This window comes from Gracilinanus agilis, chromosome 2, assembly GCF_016433145.1.
Source record: "Gracilinanus agilis isolate LMUSP501 chromosome 2, AgileGrace, whole genome shotgun sequence".
Taxonomy (NCBI): domain Eukaryota; kingdom Metazoa; phylum Chordata; class Mammalia; order Didelphimorphia; family Didelphidae; genus Gracilinanus; species Gracilinanus agilis.
In genome coordinates this window covers 254,320,875-254,338,533 of record NC_058131.1, presented here as the reverse complement: position 1 = coordinate 254,338,533, position 17,659 = coordinate 254,320,875, and the positions used below count along the sequence as shown (strand labels likewise).

The 17,659-nt window shown below is 42.9% G+C and overlaps 1 protein-coding gene across 2 annotated transcripts in view; it reads left to right on the top strand.

The window, feature by feature from the left end:
* The first annotated feature begins 881 nt into the window (after nucleotides 1-881).
* PMEPA1 (prostate transmembrane protein, androgen induced 1) overlaps nucleotides 882-17,659 on the top strand; it is an 87,954-nt gene continuing 71,176 nt past the window's right edge. The window contains exon 1 of one of the 2 annotated variants that reach the window (XM_044663841.1): nucleotides 882-1,361. In XM_044663841.1, the coding sequence (XP_044519776.1) occupies nucleotides 1,259-1,361 (103 nt within the window). In that variant the 5' untranslated portion in view covers nucleotides 882-1,258. The remainder of the gene's footprint in view (nucleotides 1,362-17,659) is intronic. The other variant, XM_044663842.1, reaches the window with a different exon arrangement.

Below are 17,659 nucleotides of genomic sequence, written 5' to 3'. Positions count from 1 at the left end.
GCAGTTCTATCCAGGACTGGAGACATCTGCCCAAAGGGTGAGGGGCACTCCTTTCACTCCCCTTGCGCCCTCTAAGGTCGCCCAGAGTTACGCAGCGCCCCACACCCCTCCCGCAAAACACACAGACAGACACAGAGAGACACACAGACAGCCACAGACACACACACACCTCCCTCCCCCCAGAGCCTGGATCCTAGGCTGTAGCCCACTGCGGAGGAAGTTTCCAAATAGGATAAGTCTGAGGGGATTGTGCCAGAAATGAAAGAGCTTGCCATTGACAAAATCAACTCTCCTTTCCCCATTCTCCACCATCTTCGCCACCCCCTTCAAAAAGGCAGGGACAGATACGCTTGGGAATTCCGTAACTCAGAATGACATTCATTAAGCAACTACTATATAAGTTAATAGAGTCACCACCACCGCCACCGCCACTGCCACCGCTACCGTATATATTTTCCTCCTTCCTAGTCTGTGTGCACGCCTGTGTCTCTCTGTGTGTGTCTGAAGTCTGCGGGTGGCGTGTGGTGGTGGCTTTGCTGCATTCGCGAATGCACTCTGTCCCTTTAAGAGTCAGTTTCACCCCCCTCATTCATTCCCCCCCCCCGCCCCCTTCCTAGCGCTGGGAGGGAGAAAGGCGGGGGTGCGGGGGAACCTCGGTAGGGATTGGTGCAGCCGCCAAGGCTAGAGGGGGGCTCCTCTCCTCCTTCCTAGACTCCCCCCGCTACCCCCCCCTCCGCCAGTGCGGTGGAAAAGGGCAGTTCCGTCTAGCGCTGACGTCAGGCCGTCTGCCTGCCTCAGTCCCGTATCTCCATATGAAACCCAATCTCCTTGGACTTGAAGGAGGAGGCGGAGGAGGCGGAGTGGCGGGGGAAGCCGCCGCCGGGAGTCCGTCGCTCCGTCCGGCCAGCGCAGAAACAGAGTACTAGCTAGGCGCTTTCCGCCGGCGCTGGGGCAAGGGAAACTTACCGAGAGACTGGAGAGAAGGGGAGCCGGAGGGAGGGAAGAAAAAGCAGCTAGGTCCTCCCCCCAGTTTGACTGTTTCTTCATTCCACGTTTTTTCTTTTTTTTGGTTTTGTTTTGTTTTATAACTTAATTTCTCCAGAATCGTTTTTTTTTTTAAAGAGAGAAAAGCGCATTGCCTTCTCTTCCCTCTCCGGGCTGAAGCAGCGGCAGCCGCAGGATCTTCCTTTATGTGGTGCCTCCCGGAGCCCCCCTCGCTCTTCTCCAAGTCCCCCGTTTTCCTCTCCCTCCTTTTTAAATGTATAACTTAATGGGTCTCAACAGCACCGCGGCCGCCGGGCAGCCCAATGTGTCCTGCACATGCAACTGCAAAAGGTCTTTGTTCCAGAGCATGGAGATCAGTGAGTATCCTATCTCCCTTCGCTTCTCGCTCGAGTTTCCCTCGGTCCTGGCTCTACAGCAGCCTCCCTGGCCCCTTTCCTGAGGGACCCTTGTCTTGTAGCCTTCTGCTGCGCTCCCTCTCTTCTCTCCTTCGCTTTTCTCTCGCCTCTCTAATTCCCTCTCACCTTTTTCCTTTGCTCTCTTTTCTCTCTTCGTTTTTCAGTTCATCTCACTTTTCTCCTCGTTTTACTCTCTTCTCACCTTTACTCTCATATCCTAACGTCTCCTTTTCTTACCTCTTCACACCTCCCGGTTCTTCTTGCCTCACTTCTTCTCACCTCTCTTCTTCCCTAAGGTCTCTCACGGCAGTCCTCTTTCCTCTCGCTTCAGATTCCTCTTTCCCCCCGGAGGTGCGGAACCTCTCTATCAGTTCAGCCTGTCTGTCCTATAGATCTGTGTCTGCCTGGGATGTTTTCCGACCTCGAAAGTGTTTTCTGTTCCGGCTTCCTCGCTTTGCAGCTCCGGCTAGAGGCTCCGAAGTCTCTGACTTTTGGGGAGGTGTGGAGGAAGAAGGGCCATGGGGCAGGTGGGGTGGTGGGGTAGGAGGGTGCCCCTGTGGTCGAGTTGCTCTCCCTGGTGCTTCCCCTCCCCAAAACCACTTCGGAACTGGGAGTCGTGGAGAGGGCTAGTCCCTGGCCCCCTGAGTCTCTCGCTACCCGCCTGCCCCATTCAGTCCAGTTCTTCAGCCCCGGGGCCAGCTTTCACCCAGTCTGGCCTCGCTGCTTCTATCCCCTAGCTCTCTCGAAATTGTCAACTCCAACTGGGCCCTGGAATGGGGACGTCGAGGGGTTGGGGTATCGAGGCTTTGGAAGCTCTGGCCCCCCGGGGCTGCCTTGGGGAGAGAGGGAGGCTCGGCGGGAAGGCGCGCGCTGCCGCCGCCGCCGCCGCAGGTCTCCAGCTGGCGCGATTCCCGGCTTTGTCCCTACGGTCCCTTAGCGAACCCAGCGGGGTGTGAGAAGAAGTGGGAGGGGGGCGGTGATGGTCAGGCCTTAGAGCCAGTTAAAGCCCTAGCTCCTAGCGTGAGCAGTCAGCCACTACCCCCCTCCCCTAACCCCAGTAGCTCCCCTCTACAGGTATCGCACCTTGAGCCTAAGAGACTTTATGAATCAGCCTGGAGGAGGGTTTATTTCATTTTGGAAAAGTGCCCCTTTCCCCGGTCCCTTGGGACTGTCTGGGTCGCCGCGGCTCCCCCTTGTCATCACCCTCCGCCCCCTTACCCCTGCCGCCTGGGTGAGGGGGTGTCTTCTGCAGCTGTGAGTGCCCTGGGGAGCTCTGTGTATCTTGGTGGGGGGGAGCGGGAATCAATGAAGTTTCCATTTTACTTCCCTAAGGGGCAATAACGATGGAGCAATTAAACGGCCTTCTTATCAACTTAGCTGGTAAAAATGTCCTTCCAGACAGACGTTTGAGAGGGAGACTGTGTGTGTATGTGTATGTGTGTGCGTGCGCGCGCGTGTGTGTGCCCTGCCGGTGCGCTTCTATAAATAGCCCAGGTCTGGGCATATTGGCAATGTCTAGCCAGGACAATGGCTACACGAGCCCAAGTTTAGGGCACCTTTTGTTAATGCTGGTAGTGCCCTTTAGGGGAAGGATAGGAGCCAAGCTATTCTGTCTGCTTCTACTTGCAATTGAAATGTCAGAAAAGAACTCGACAATTGGAAAATATCCATCAAATAGGGACTAAGAATCCCTTCCCCCTCATGGAAACCCCTAGACATCCAGCAGATAATCTCATTCCCTTCCCCAGGTACTTATATTTTTATGAGACCCATAAATATTCTGGGTGCTTTATTTGTACAAAATTCCTGCCTATAGTACTGAAATACATATGAGCATGTGTTGTATGCACACACACACACACACACACACACACACACACTTTTTTTTTCTTTTCCTGAAGGTTAGCCAGGGAAGACTATTTCACACTAGCATATTCACATTTGATTCTCCGAAGGATGGTAACTACCATTTTCATAGCATCTTAATGTCATTGAATTAGGGCTGAGAGAAACCTTAGAGATCATTTCACCTAACACCCTAATTTTACAAATGAGGAAACTGAGGCATGGAGTTTAAAATAACTTGCTAAAGGACAAGATAGTAAATAGTAAAGCTGAGATTTCAACCCAGGTTTTTTGCCAATATGTATTCTTCTGTTTCTCCTAAACTCCTCTTTGCCTCAAAACTACCTTGTTGTGAAGTAGAAAGGATTGGTATTATCACCATTTTAAAAGGAGATTGGGAGAGGTCATGACTTGCTGAGCCACTCATTCCAAGGAGATGTCTAAACCTAGGTCTCCTGACTCCAGATCCTGTCCTCTTTTATCACTACATCAGAATGTCTTTCCTATCCCTTCATTTGCTTATCAGTATCCACTAATTCCAGGTTGAATTTTTGTTTGGGGAAGGCTGTGTAAAAAGCTGAGGGAAGGTAGGTGGAAGTTTATCTCTACCGTTGTGTCCCCGCTTACTTGCTCAGGTCAGGGACCTGCTTTGGTGTCCAGATCCAAGTGGTGCTTGCAGGGTCATGGGAGTACCACATTCATTAGCCAGGGCCACATGGTGTTGCTACATATTAGACAGAATGCTTGGCCAAGATTGCAACCTCACTCACTGTACAGTACTATGCAAAAGGTAAAAATAACAAGGGGCCCTGCCTTCCCAGACAGAAGAGAAAGCGGAGCTGCTGTCAGAGATGTTGGTTTGCTTTGGTTACAAGAGTCCCGACGTCCCACTCCATTCCCTCCAAATAATTAAAGCTCTTACTAAGGGCTCTGGGCAGAGTCCTTCCTTCCCTTAGCCTTTAATATTTTTTTCAATGTCAGGGCAGTTGAAGTGGCAAAATATCCCACTTAGTTCTCCAAGGGGCCTTTGTAAACTCCTGAGACATAATTAAATGCCTATGGATGTTATTAAAATATGTTCACATGTGTTTGGAAACAAAATCTCACCAAATTTAAAGGGCTAGCTGCATTTTATTTCATTTTGCCAAAAAAGATTATGCTAGAGGGCCATCAAGTTGTTGTTAGCATTAAATGATATGTCAACCCTGTGATTTTTGTGCTCCAGAGCTTTATCATCTTCCTTTTCCTTGAATTCCTTTCAGGGTCTTGCATCTTACTTTAAAAAAAAATTCATCATTTTTATTTCTGTCCCTTCCTCTCAACTAATCAGTCATAATGATGTTTTGGCTGACACAGAGACAGTCTTGTTAATTTAGTTGTCTGCCCTAACTGTCTGCTCTTCCAAATAGACTTCATTTCTCACTTCTGATGAAGTGAGGCTCTGGGGAGGCTGACCTACAAGGTTAGCATGGCTCACACTTTCCCCTGCCTTTTAGGTGTTCTAATTAGTTCCCACATTCAATATATTTTTTAAACACAGCCCTTAATTATTTGAGGAGAGAAGGCTGGAAAGGCAAGGACACATCTTGAAAATATTTATCTGTTACTAAAACTAAGTAAATCCAAATGCCCTGTGTTCAGATCTTGCTGGGAGGATGATTTGGACAGAGTCTGAACTGAAACCTCTATTTTATATAAGAAATAACTTATTTCAAATGTATTTTTCTTTTGTAATATTTTATTTTCTCCAGTTATATGTAAAAACAAATTTTAACATTAATTTTTTTTTGAGTTACAAATTCTCTCCTCTTCTTCCCTCTCTTGAGATGGTAAGCAATAAGATATTTTCAAGTAATACTTTACTGTTGGATTTAAGAACAAGGCACTTAAAATGGGTCAGGCTTGAAATTTTCATTTTTAGTTAATATTTACAAGTAATGTGGAAGACAGAGGTACTAGACAAGCCATTTTAGCTAGACTGTGTGATCTTGGCTAGGTTACTTTCCCACTCTGGGTTTAAATTTCCTTGTTTATAAGATAAAAATGTTGGGTTAGAATCTAGCTGCTAGATGAACTCTTCAGTCAATCAATCAACAATAATTAATTAATCTACTATCCAGTAGAATATCTAGCAGTGTGTTAAATCCTAGGTATACAAATATCTGACCTCAAGGAACTTAAATTCTGCCTTTTAACATCTATCTTTTAAAATCTCTTCTAGCCCTGTCATTCTATAGTCATTCAATGTTTTTAGGTCCCTTCTCTCTAGATGATTTTATACTCTTATCTGTGAACCATCTTGCCTTTATGGAGTTGACACCATTAGGAATAAGCTGACTTCATACATGACAGGGTCAAGCCTTACTCTTACCTTGAAGATGAGCTCCCAGCTACATTCAGACCTACTGGTACTATTGGCATACTTCAGTTGGGATCATAGAATTACAGAATGTTAGACCTGGAAAGGACTTTAGAGATAATGAAATGAGGAATCTGAGCCCTAGAGAAGTAAGGTACCTTCCCCCAAGCTGCTTAGAGAACCAGATCCATAAGCCTGATTCCCTGAGGTTCACTCTGTGGTTCTTTGTACTGTGTTAACCTTCCATAACTTTAGAAAAATCAGACTGGCCCTTTATAGGGAATACTAAAAAGCATATTATTTTAGCTTTGAAAATGTCCTTTGCAACATATGCAGATTTCATTTGGCTCCCTTTCATACAAAAACTAAACTGGATTGGCCTGATCATGTAACTCTAAAGGGCCTAGGTAGGTCATTAGTCCCCTTTGACTTTACTAGCCAGTAGGGGATGGTTTGAGAAGCAGAGAAGGCAGAATTTCATATAAATAGTTTGCTGCCCTGAAAACAGATTGCAGTGGAACACATCTCTTTTTTAGGAAATGGGGGGTGGTCACTAGGATTAAAAACTGCCAAGTGCTAATAGACTTCGGATCAAAGGACAGATGTTTAAACTGCCTACTTTTGAGGAAAGAACTGTTCTCCTGGCAAGCTTTTGTTTTGTTTTGTTTCAGATTGGGTAGTGAGGGGGGCTCTCTGATTGACTTCTGAGTGCCTCCTAGAAAATGAGCCCATTGGCTTTTTATTGAAGTTTCTGATTAGAGAGATGCCAAGAAAAACTTGAGGACTGTGGATAGCAGGGAGTATTTTGTTATCTACATCCATTTATTCAACAAGTATTTCTTGGACACCTACTATGTGGATTGGTCATCTGGTAGGCACAGAATAGATGTGAGCTAAGCTCTTTCTTGAATGTGAGCTTGGTTTACTGGGAGGCAGCTAGAATGTAGCAGAAAAATCTTGAAATTTGTAATCAGAAGATTGGGGTGTTTGAATCTTGGCTCTGTTACCTACTTATGCAGGTCATTTCACTTTGCATTTGAATTGCTAGATAAATGTCAGATATATAAACCTGATTCTTCAAAAAATTTTCCACTGGCCAGAATCCTATCATCATGGATTCTCTTTCCAAACTAGATCTAAATGACTTGTCAGTGATTCAGTTGGATCATAGTTCTATAAAATCATAGATTTAAAACTTTAAGGGATCTTAGAGGTCATCAAGGTTCACACAATTAAATAAGTAATAAATAATAATAATAATAGAAAATATAAAAATAAAATAAGTAATAAATAAATAATAAAACCATAATTTAAGCTCATGGCTTCTGACTTCAAATTCAGTGAAAGAACTGGAATTTGAAGTCAGGTGTTCTGGCAGTAAATCTGGAACTCTTTCCATTGTAGCTGACTTTTAACTCTAATCCAGGCAAACTATGGCTTGTGCACCAAATCTTGCCAGTCAACTATAATTTGCTGACCCTCATAAAATGAAACATTTGCTTTTCTTGAGAGTATAAAGGGTATATAGTTTCCATTTTGCCATTAAAAATGTCTGGTTAGATTCCTTTTATATGAGGCAGTGAGGCTGCACTGTAGATAAGGAGTGTCAGCCCTGGAACTGAAGGATTTAGGTTCAAATCTGGCCTCAGACATTTCCTAGCTATATGACCCTGAGCAAGTCACTTAACCCTGTTTCCTAGTCCTTCTGGCTCTTGTCTGAGAACTGATACAAAGACAGAAGGTAAAGGTTTAAAAAAGTAAAAGATTCCCTTTATAAAACATTCAGATGAAGTCACATCTTCCTATCCCAGGTGATGGATTACCAAGTATTTTTTGAAAGGGTTCTCTTGATTGGATAGAGGAGAAAAAGGAAGACCTATTAAGTGATTTGTGCTTTTATCTTAAAAATTAAAAAAAAAGCTGGAAACTGAGAATTTGGGATTTGGTTTGTTCAGTAATGGTGTTCGTTAAAAAGGTGAAGATTGACCACAGGGCTTTAAAGTGCTGCTTCAAATTCTTAGACAAACATACAGGTGCACGCACAAATTGACTCAGACTTGGAGGGTTTGTCATCTGCCTAGGTTGAGGAAGCCCTGACATTGATAAGAAAGGATCTGTGATTTTAAGTATTAAAGTTAAAAAAAAATCATGCCAATGAATCTCTCCCTCCAATACACATGCTAATATATTCTGTGGAGAGGTGAGATTGGCCCATGTATTTTGAGACCATCTTGTTTTCCAATGGTTTTCAATTCTGGGTAAATAAGGCAATTGGTTTCTGTGAAGGAATTAGACTTATGGATACAAAAGCAAACGTTGAATTATTCCAGGCTCAAGTCTGGCTTTCTCAGTGACTCAAGGGATGAATCTTCTGTAACCATACCAGTCTCTCCAGCCACCATACCCTCCCACCACCATGTCCTGGTTAAGCCAGTTAAAGAGTTCAGGGTTAACAGGTCAGGGGTTTGCTCAATGTTTGCTGAGTCTCCAAATAACTAATTATTCCTCTCAACAAACATAGTCATGCTACACACTTCTTACTTTGGTGGCCAGCTTCCCAGTTCTCTGGAAATGGTTAAAATCTCTTTTTGATGAAGGGAAGAGAAGAAAAAAAACTCACAACAAATGGCTCCTGGGTGAGTTGTGTAAATTTATGCAATAGCTTTTCCAAATGAAAAAGAGTCTTGCTAAGTTGTTCCTGGAGTAAGGCTTCTCTTGTGCCAAGTTGCTTTGGGGAGGGGGCCACCAAGCAGTGAGGGGAGGGTACCTAGGAGGAGGACTAAGCCCTGAATGTGGAGGCTACCAGAGCCCAGAGCCCTGGCTGTGCCACCAAAATGAAATATGCTATATTGGGTCTTTTTCAGAACAACACTCCTAAGCATTTAGAATGATCTATAATTCTAAATTCTTTTACTGATGGAAAACAAGACATCCTGTGTTCTTTTGCAGCTGATGGAAACTTTGGAGTATTTTTGTTATTGTTGTTGTTGAAGGTTACTGATTTTCAGCCCTCAGAGAATTCACTCCAGCCTGGGTGGTTTCTGCATAGGGAGGTTTTTCATTTCTGTCCTTTTTCAGGTACAGTAGTATTTAATCCTCCTGAAAAAAAAGAAAAGAAAAGAAAAGCTTACAGATGGCTCCAAGTCTAGGGTCATGCCAAAGAAAGACACTCTTACAAATAGATTTCTCAATTCCAGTCCCTTGCCAGCCTCTCATGGGAAGAATGAGGCTGAATTGACAGGCCATTTTTAGTGTTGTCAAGTCAGTTGCTGTGCTTACTTGTGCACGTGAATGATGATGACACTCTCCACCTGCCATCAATTAGGATGGGGGGGTTCCCCAGTAGTTGATATGGGCTACAGTGACCCCATCATACTCTCACCTGGTCTCCCTTGTGACAAGCCGCATATGTGTGAGTCTAGTGCCCACACATATCAGGTAGCCAGTCATTGCAGCTGTTGGTGATGAGTGATTAGAAATAGAATTGGGGGCCAGGGAAGGAAACAGAGCTACTCATTTCCTCTGGGGGCTTCAGCTTTCTTAGCACCACACTCTCACCGGTTCAGTTAATTGGCACAAACCAAAGCATCCACACTTGAGAATTTGCTTGGCATATGTTTGGCTAAGCCCCTCAAAAGAGGATGTCAGTATCCTTGTTTTTAAGGATTTTTCACTTAATTTGACCATAAAGTTGTTGGAAACAGGTAGAAATACACATGGCTGAAGGATAGCTCCTGATGCTCAATTTATTCCAGTGTCAGTACTCCTCTAACTCGAGGCTTGCCCCATAGATAGCCAGAGATAATGACAGGAAAATGAGCAGGTGTCCCATCTGACAATCAACACTGGCTTAAAAAGGAAGAAAGCTTTCAAACCTCCATGCCCAGGATGATAGGGAGCTGGGAGTATTGTCCCTGGTGCTTTCTTTTGACAGACACTATGGCATAGAAGATAGAAGGCTGCATTTGGAGTCAGGAAGACCTAGGTTTGCATCTTCTCCTTGGTACTTTACTAGATGCATGACTGTGTGCCAGGTCACTTATCCTTGGACCTTGGTTTCCTGATCAGTCAAAGGGGGTTTAGATCTATTGGCAGTAGCATCTAGCACTCTAAGAGTTACGAGGCTCTAATAGGACAATGAGCATAAAGTGGTTTTTGCAAACCTTAATGCTCTAGGTGGATGTCAGGTATTATTACCGGCTGACTTAGGCTCGCCCTCCCCTACATAACAATTGCTACTGTGTAGTTTTCTGTACTGCATCCCAAATCTTGACTCAGAGACTAAAACATTACATTGCTGTGCCAGTGCCTGAAATGATTTTCAGTGCAAACCACTTGACGGCTTCTAGCTAACTCTTCCCTTCAGTGAGGAGTTAAGGTGACATTAATAAGCAGATTTTTTGACACCTCATTTCTCATCAGCCTGTAGCACAGAGGTGTTTGTTACCAGCTAGAATATATTATTTTGGAAAAGTTACCATGGGTTATTGTGAAAGCGCTGGAGTTAGTTTGCCATCATGGGGTGATGCTGAAAATGAACCCCCTGTGTATTTGAAAGTAAGATTTGAGGATGTTCCTACTCTTAGGAGGTAGAGTCCCCCTGGATTTTCCAGTTACTCTAAAGGTATTTCTAGACACTTCTTCATTTTCTGATCTTTCTTTTTCTACCCTAAAACCACCTGCCACTTAGATTACAGATTTAAAGTTGGCAGGGAGGAAACAAAATATGGAGATTATCTAGCCTAAGGCTTCTTTTTTTAATAGATGGGGAAACTGAGGCTCAGAAAGGAGTAATAAGTAGTGAAGCCATGACTGTGGAACCTAAGTTCTCTGACTCCATCCATTCCTATATATAATCTGGAGGGAGAGGTAGAGGGAAGAGGAGAGAAAGTCCTCTTGATAGACTTTCCAATCAGCTGGCATTTGCCTTGTTGTATGTATGGGTCTTATTTCCACAGCCAGGTAAAAATTTTCTTTGAGAAACCAGAAGTTGATTTTGTACGTCTAAGTAATGAACTTCTTGGGGAGTTATTAAAAGTATGGAGCCTTAGATGCATGAGGTACTCAATAAATGCTTGATTGTGGACAAACCTATTTGAACTGGCCTTTCATTTCCTTTGTGAATTTAGAGCTTCACGACATTTTAGAGACCCACCAGTCCAAAGTCCCTCTTTAGAATGAGGACACGGAGGCCCAGGGAAGCAAAAGCATTCAGGTTGCAAGTCGAAAAGCTAGGTTTGGAACTCAAGGGTCCTCCCACTTAATCTCTTGTATTCTTTCCACTGACTGAGTCGCTCTAATTGTTCAGGTACAGCCTGGATTTGAATCTGTAGGTTCTCGTATTTGCGACTGTTGGGGGAGATGTGAAAATGAAACTAATGAAAAATTTCCAATATCAGGCATTAAGCTGTGGGTGGTGGGGAATGGGAATGGGGAACAGTGGCTGGAGTTTACGTGGTTCTGGTCCCAATTAAGCATTCCTTATGAGGACAAGCACATTTCCTCCTTTCCCCATTGGATTAGGTATTTGGGAAAAGTTAGCATTTGTTTTATGGCCGTCTGGGTAGCAGAAATCAATCGAAAGTGGTCTTTCGGCAGGAAAACTCTTGTTCCTTTTGACACTAAGGGCTTCAGTTCTCTACATGTGCAACCACCCACCAATCCATTACAGCTAATTTCTTGGCACTGGACTTGCAAACTATATTTATGGTGACAAGAAAACCTACCTTCCTGCTAGAAGCAACAGGATGTAGATGATATGACGCTAGGCTTTGACTTCACCAAATGAAAATTCTCCCCTGTGTACAGTTGTTCCTTTTCGAAATAACTTGGATACATTTCTATTAATCTTATCTCTTCTGTATCTAGGGTGTAGCACACAGACTTGAAAAGGACACTCCAGCCTGTAATATCCTGAGGCTTTCAAGGAGTTAATGTGTGACACACATTATTTGAATGAATTTTAGCTTGTTTTCACAGTTACCAGACTAAAACCGACACATTTGAAGGGCCTGCGGACTTAGGAACATATCAGTCTGTTCAAGTTCAGTGTCTTGCTCCTTTAAAAGAATTGCAGATTTTGGGTTTTTTTTGGAGGGGGCAGGGAGTGGTAAAGGGGGAGGTAGGGGGGGGGGGAAGTTGGCTTAGAATCCCGCAAAGTGTTTCAAATGAACTGCTGTAGATTTCAGACATATTGGGTAATTCAAAGAGGAAGACTTTCTTTCCAGACATATTTCAGCAGCAACCATTTATCATTATTATATATCAGTGAGCTTGGGGAGCTACTTTTTACTAAGAAAAAAGGCTTTAATTATTGGTAACAGGCGTAACCCCCAGACAGACAACTTTGTGCTGCGATTTTTTTTTTTTTTTTGCATGTTCTCTGTAGCAGAGTTTTTTGTGGTATTTTTTGTTCCTTTTTTTTTTTTTTTTTTTAAAGCCTCCTCAAGCCAGTGTGGTACTAATTCTTTTCTCTTTAGAAGAACCCTTACCCTTATCTAGATGGAACCCAGAAAAATCTTTCTTTTGCTGAATTACACCAGATATACTTTGGACAAATTGTCATATTCTCCAAAGTCAAGGATGGCCACCTAGGACAGAGTAATAAGGAAGGTTGAATATTTGTCCAAGCAGGCTCCATTTTTACCAGCCTCAATTTCCTTTAGGTTTTGACAAATTGTGTTATGCAATGTCTCTGCTGCACATCCTTCCTGGTTACTCTTGCCGCCCCTTCAGGCTGGGATTAAAATCCATCTCTCCTTTTATTAGCACATTCCTACAATTGCAAGTGGAGATTTTTCTTGGTGATTTTAATGGCAAACACGAACACCATCCTAGAGTTGGAGCAGAAATTTCCTCCCCCCTGGATGATTTCCATAGCTTTCCTAAAATGCTCTTTGTCTGCATCTGAAGTATAAAAGTTCACTCTGCTGATTTTAGATACTCTTTTTACCCCTTACTTAACCACACCCTGAATATATCAGGGAAAAGATAAAAGGTTATCTTATTAACTGAATAATATAAGATCTATTCAGAATTTTTTTTACCACACCTTGAATAGATCAAGGAAAAGATAAAAGGTTATCTTATAAATTGAATAACATAAGACTTAGTCAGATCTACTGGGCCCTGGTAGGGCTAACCAAGATTTTTGTTTCGTTTCTTGAAGGACAGAAGGAACTAGATACCATGTATAAAAAGAATTTGTTTTTCCATTTAAAGCATAGGTCCCTATAAGTGGTTTTTTGTTGTTAGAGTTAATTGTCTAGGACATTATTAGAAAGTTTGCTTCGCTTTTAATTGATGACATTTCTTTGCTCTCTGGTGTAGAATTTTCAAGTAGTTGTGTGGGCATGACAAGAAAAGATCTTTAACCAGCATAATCCTGACCTTCCCATGTGCATCTTCAAAACTTAAAGCCACCTCCGACACTTCCCAGCTGTGTGACCCTGGGCAAGTCACTTGACCCCCATTGCCTACCCTTACCATTCTTCTGCCTAGGAGCCAATACACAGAAGTTAAAGATTTAAAATAAAAAACAAATAAATAAAACTTAAAGCCAATATTACCAGCGTCTACAAAGCCACTCCAGAATGTGACAACTTTAGGCAAAGGTCTGGGTGTATCCTGAGTAATGGTTGTACTTCCTGTCCTGACTGAGGCTTCCCAGTTCACCCAGGGACCTTTCTCACCCTCCTTGCTTGGGAGCTCCCTTGAGAAAAGACTATCAATATTCGGTGACGTGGCAGTTCAGACAGGTGTGCCAGCTTAGGAATCAGGCTAAACCTATGAACCTTCTTACACATTGGGAACCAACAGGCTTTTTGAATTGGTTCTCAAAGGGGGAATCTTTGCAAGCTAAGACAGCTGTGGTAGTGTTTTGTTTGGGCATCTCACCACCCCATATCTCATTTTGTCAAACCAGTCTGCCCTTTAGGCAGAAGGATTTTCAGCCCAAATGATCAAGAAGATGGCTTGCGAGTTGATTAAATTCCCAGGTGTATTGCATAATCCTCCCTCTCCCATCACCTGGCCTGTGGAAACATAGTCGAGGTGAACCCTGGCTTTACACCCCACCTCCACCCCCAAATGCTTTTAATATAATAAGGGTTCAACTGACAGACAACGGAAGAACATCGGGTACAATAGAAACTGCTCTGAACATTGACTCTTTAAGGGCCATATGCCTCTGAGGGCCTCACCTGAGCCAGGTGGCACACATTCAAAATGCATTTACTTAGGCTGGGAGGGGGGCAACTGAGACTTAGTGGCCTAATTTGGAGGACACATTTGCCCCCCTTTGGATTCTATACAGGATTTCTTACCACTTTTGAGTTTGCATAAATTTTTATAGGATAGAAAGCTTTTTGATCTCAAATATATCTACTAGATGGAAGTTAAAAGGCTGTGTGAAACTTTTTTTTTTTTTTAATGCATCATAATCCCCCGAACAGAAGAAAATCTTTCTTTGTTACTGTTCTGCTGGAGAGCTGGTTATTTCTTTCTTGGTTTCAAATTGTTGGTTTGGGGTAAGAGGAGGAAATGTTTCCTGATTCAATAAGAATTTGTAACTACTTAGACACTGGCTGACACTAGGTGAATATTTACTCTCCATTTTCAGAGAACACACAAGTGCATACCTCATTAACAACGTCTATCCCGTGTAATCGAGGCCTTGGAAAATAAAGCCTCTAAAACTCTATTTTCCAAAGATGGAGAAAATTAAATGATCCATTCAAATCATTGGAAAGAATCTTGTGCCTCATTTTTTTTTTCTGGCTCTCATTTTCTTCTTGCTGGCTGATCTGTCATAGCAGGTTCATTACTCTATCGCCTAAAACAATTTAGTCAGTAATAATTCTGTAAACCGATGAATCAACTTTGCGCAAACACCCTGAGTAATTTCTTTGTTCTTTTCTTTTTTACTTTGTAATTGGTGTCTGTAGAAGCCCGGAAGGTTTGGTCTTGTGGAAAGCATGATTCATTTATTGGTGTCTGCGCCGCCTAGTTATCATTCAGTAGTTCCAGAGTGCCTCGGCAAGCCAAGGGTGATTCATACATGGCTAAGCATACGAGCAAATGGGGTCACGGCCATCTGCAGAAACTTTTCTAATCTATTTATGGTATGGGAGAAAGAAGTGGGTGTATTAAGGATGATGGAATAGGTGTCAATTACATCGGTGCATAGAACCGATTAAGTAACACTAACCATCACTTAAAAACCGCTTTCTGTCCACTGCTGGCGATCGTTCCAATAGATCACAGCTAAATGCGCTCATATCTGCTTAGTGTATCAGTCCTGTGTGTTTATGGATGGTGGTTTCTTCATCATCCAGACATGATTCTGGGGAACTTGTTGTCCCCACAAGACCTAGAAGCGAGTGCAGAGTTGCCTTTTGCCAATCAGGTCTGCAGACTGATAGAGGGCAAGAGCTTCCATTTTTTTTTTTTTGTTTTTGTTTTTAAACATATCAAGCATATCTCCGGAGGATACTTGAAGAAAACAGTTGCAGTGAGGTTTGCAAGACTTTTCATGCCCAGGCATTTGTCTCCAAGAAAGACTCCTCGTTTTCCACCCATTTCACTAACAATGGCAATTATTAGCTATTTGCATAATACTGCAAAGCAGCATAAACTCACATAGTGGTGCTGATTTAATTTAATTATAACAGTCAGTTTCTGCTCTGACTGCCGACTTCCTTGGCTTTGGAGGGATAAAAGTTGATTTCCTCTTTATCCTGAGAGGGTGATGATGGATGATGACGATGGTGGTTACGATGATGAAGACTGATGATGCTGATAATAATTCACATTTTTCTGACATTTTAAAGTTTACAAAGCACTTTCCTAACAATTCTTTAGGGTAGAGATTGCAAGTATCATTATACTCACTGCTCAGAAATGGACACTCAAAGGAGATGGGATGATTTGCTCAGGATCACATAGGCGAGGTTGCTCAGTAGATAGACTCGTCTTCCCGAGTTCAAATCTGGTCTCAGACACTTACTAAGCTTGTAACCCTGGGCAAGTCATTTTTACTCTGTGCCTCAGTTTCTTTGCAGAATGACCTAGGGAAGGAATTGGCAAATAATGCCAGCATCTTTGCCAAAAAACAAACAAAAAAAAACAAAATAGGGTCATGAAGAGTTGGATAAACAACATAAGTACTCAGAAAGATAGAATTTTTGAATCCAGACCTCCCAACTCCAGGTCCAATTAATGCTACCCACAAAACTTCAGTCAACTTTCAGCTGATACCTTTAATGTGACCCTTAGCACAGTGCTGGGTACATTGTAGGTACTTAAAAATGCTTATCAACGGACCCACCACTGACCACAGGACATTTCTCATTCATTACAAGGCAACTTCTTCTAGGGTTGTTGTTGTTCAATCATGCCTGACTCTTTGTGACTCTGTGGACTGTAGCTATCCATGGAGTGTTCTTAGCAAAGATACTAGAGGGGTTTGCCATTGCCTTCTCCAGTGGATCCTTTTGTCAGGCAATCAGAAGTTAAGAGATGTGCCCGGGTCCAAAGGCAGGTCTTCCTGATTCCAAGCCCAGTAGCACTGTCCACTGAACCACCTAGCTGCTGTGTCCTGGGCATAGAGAGATTAGATGATTTGCCCAACGTCACACAGGGAGGAAGAACCGAGTCTGCATTTGAACTCTTGTCTTCCTGACTCCAGGTCCAGTGCTTCTAACCACTGATCCCCAGCTGCCTTCCAGGGGAGGGATGGTTTAATTTCTGACTTTGTATTCCCTGCCCAATCACCGGGTGGTTGCATAGTAGGTGCTTAGTAATTATTTGTTGAAATAAATTGAACCAAATTAAGGAATGTCATCTATTTATTATCTTTGCTACAGAGTCACCTTACCTCTAGTATTTCATGTAATCTAATATTAAAACCCATTGTACTCCCTAAGTATCTTGAGAGGGTGGGTGTTAGTGTTGAAGCCTATCTGGGATGGACGATTTGCAATCCTTTAAGAATTTAACTAGGATTTAATGAGTTAGTACTCATTTGCCAGTGTAATGCAAGAAAATTATTTAGAGGGGGTAGCCCAGTGGATCAGTAGATTGAGAGCCAGACCTAGAGATGGGAGGTCCTGGGTTCAAATTTGATCTGATCTTAGACACTTCCTAACTGTGTGACTCTGAGCAAGTCACTTAACCCCCCATTGCCTAGCCCTTACTGCTCTTCTGCCTTGAAACTGGTACTTAGTATCTATACTAAAACAGAAGGAAGAAAAAAAAAAAGAAATAAAATTACAAAGAGAGTAAACAGGAGAGCCAGAATTGGAACCCAAGTACTCTCACTCCAAAACTGATATTCTGCCCACTATACTATATGACCCTGTGGTGCTTTGGGAGTTTTAACTAGTGAAAGTGAGCAGGGCAGACAGCTTCTATCCATGCAGGCTGGTTTGGTTGGATTCCACAGACAGAAGGTACACGTAGCTGCAGCCTGTCATCCCTTGCCTTCCTCTCTTCTGACCCCTATTAGACAGTGTGGATGAAGCAGCATCAGGCAAGCACACTGGTACAGCGCCGTCCCTTGAACAGGGTAGATGAGAGTTTCCCCTTCAAACACAAACAGTCCTCCCCTAGAAATACATCCCTATGAATGTTAGAAACTTAGAATATGGATTGTAGATGTGGAAGGACCTTAGTCTAGTTCAAGGGTTCGTGAACAGAAGTCTGTGAACTTAAAAAAAGTTTTGATAGCTGTATTTCAATGTAATTGATTTCCTTTGTGACCGGATGTTTTTTATTTTATGCATTTTTAAACATGATTCTGAAAAGGGGTCCAGAGGCTTCACCAACCTTCCAAAAGGGGTCCATGACATAAAATAAAAGTTCATTAGAATCCCTGATCTAGTCCAACTCCCCTGTTTTATGAGGATGAAGGAGATGAGGAGAAACTGAAGCCCAGAGAGTTGAATTGACTTGCCCAAGGTCACTCCACTAATGAGGAACAGAGGATTCGTGTTTTCTATCTCTAGATCCAGGGGTCTTTCCATTGTCCTACCTTGTCCCCCTTCAGGGAAGGTAG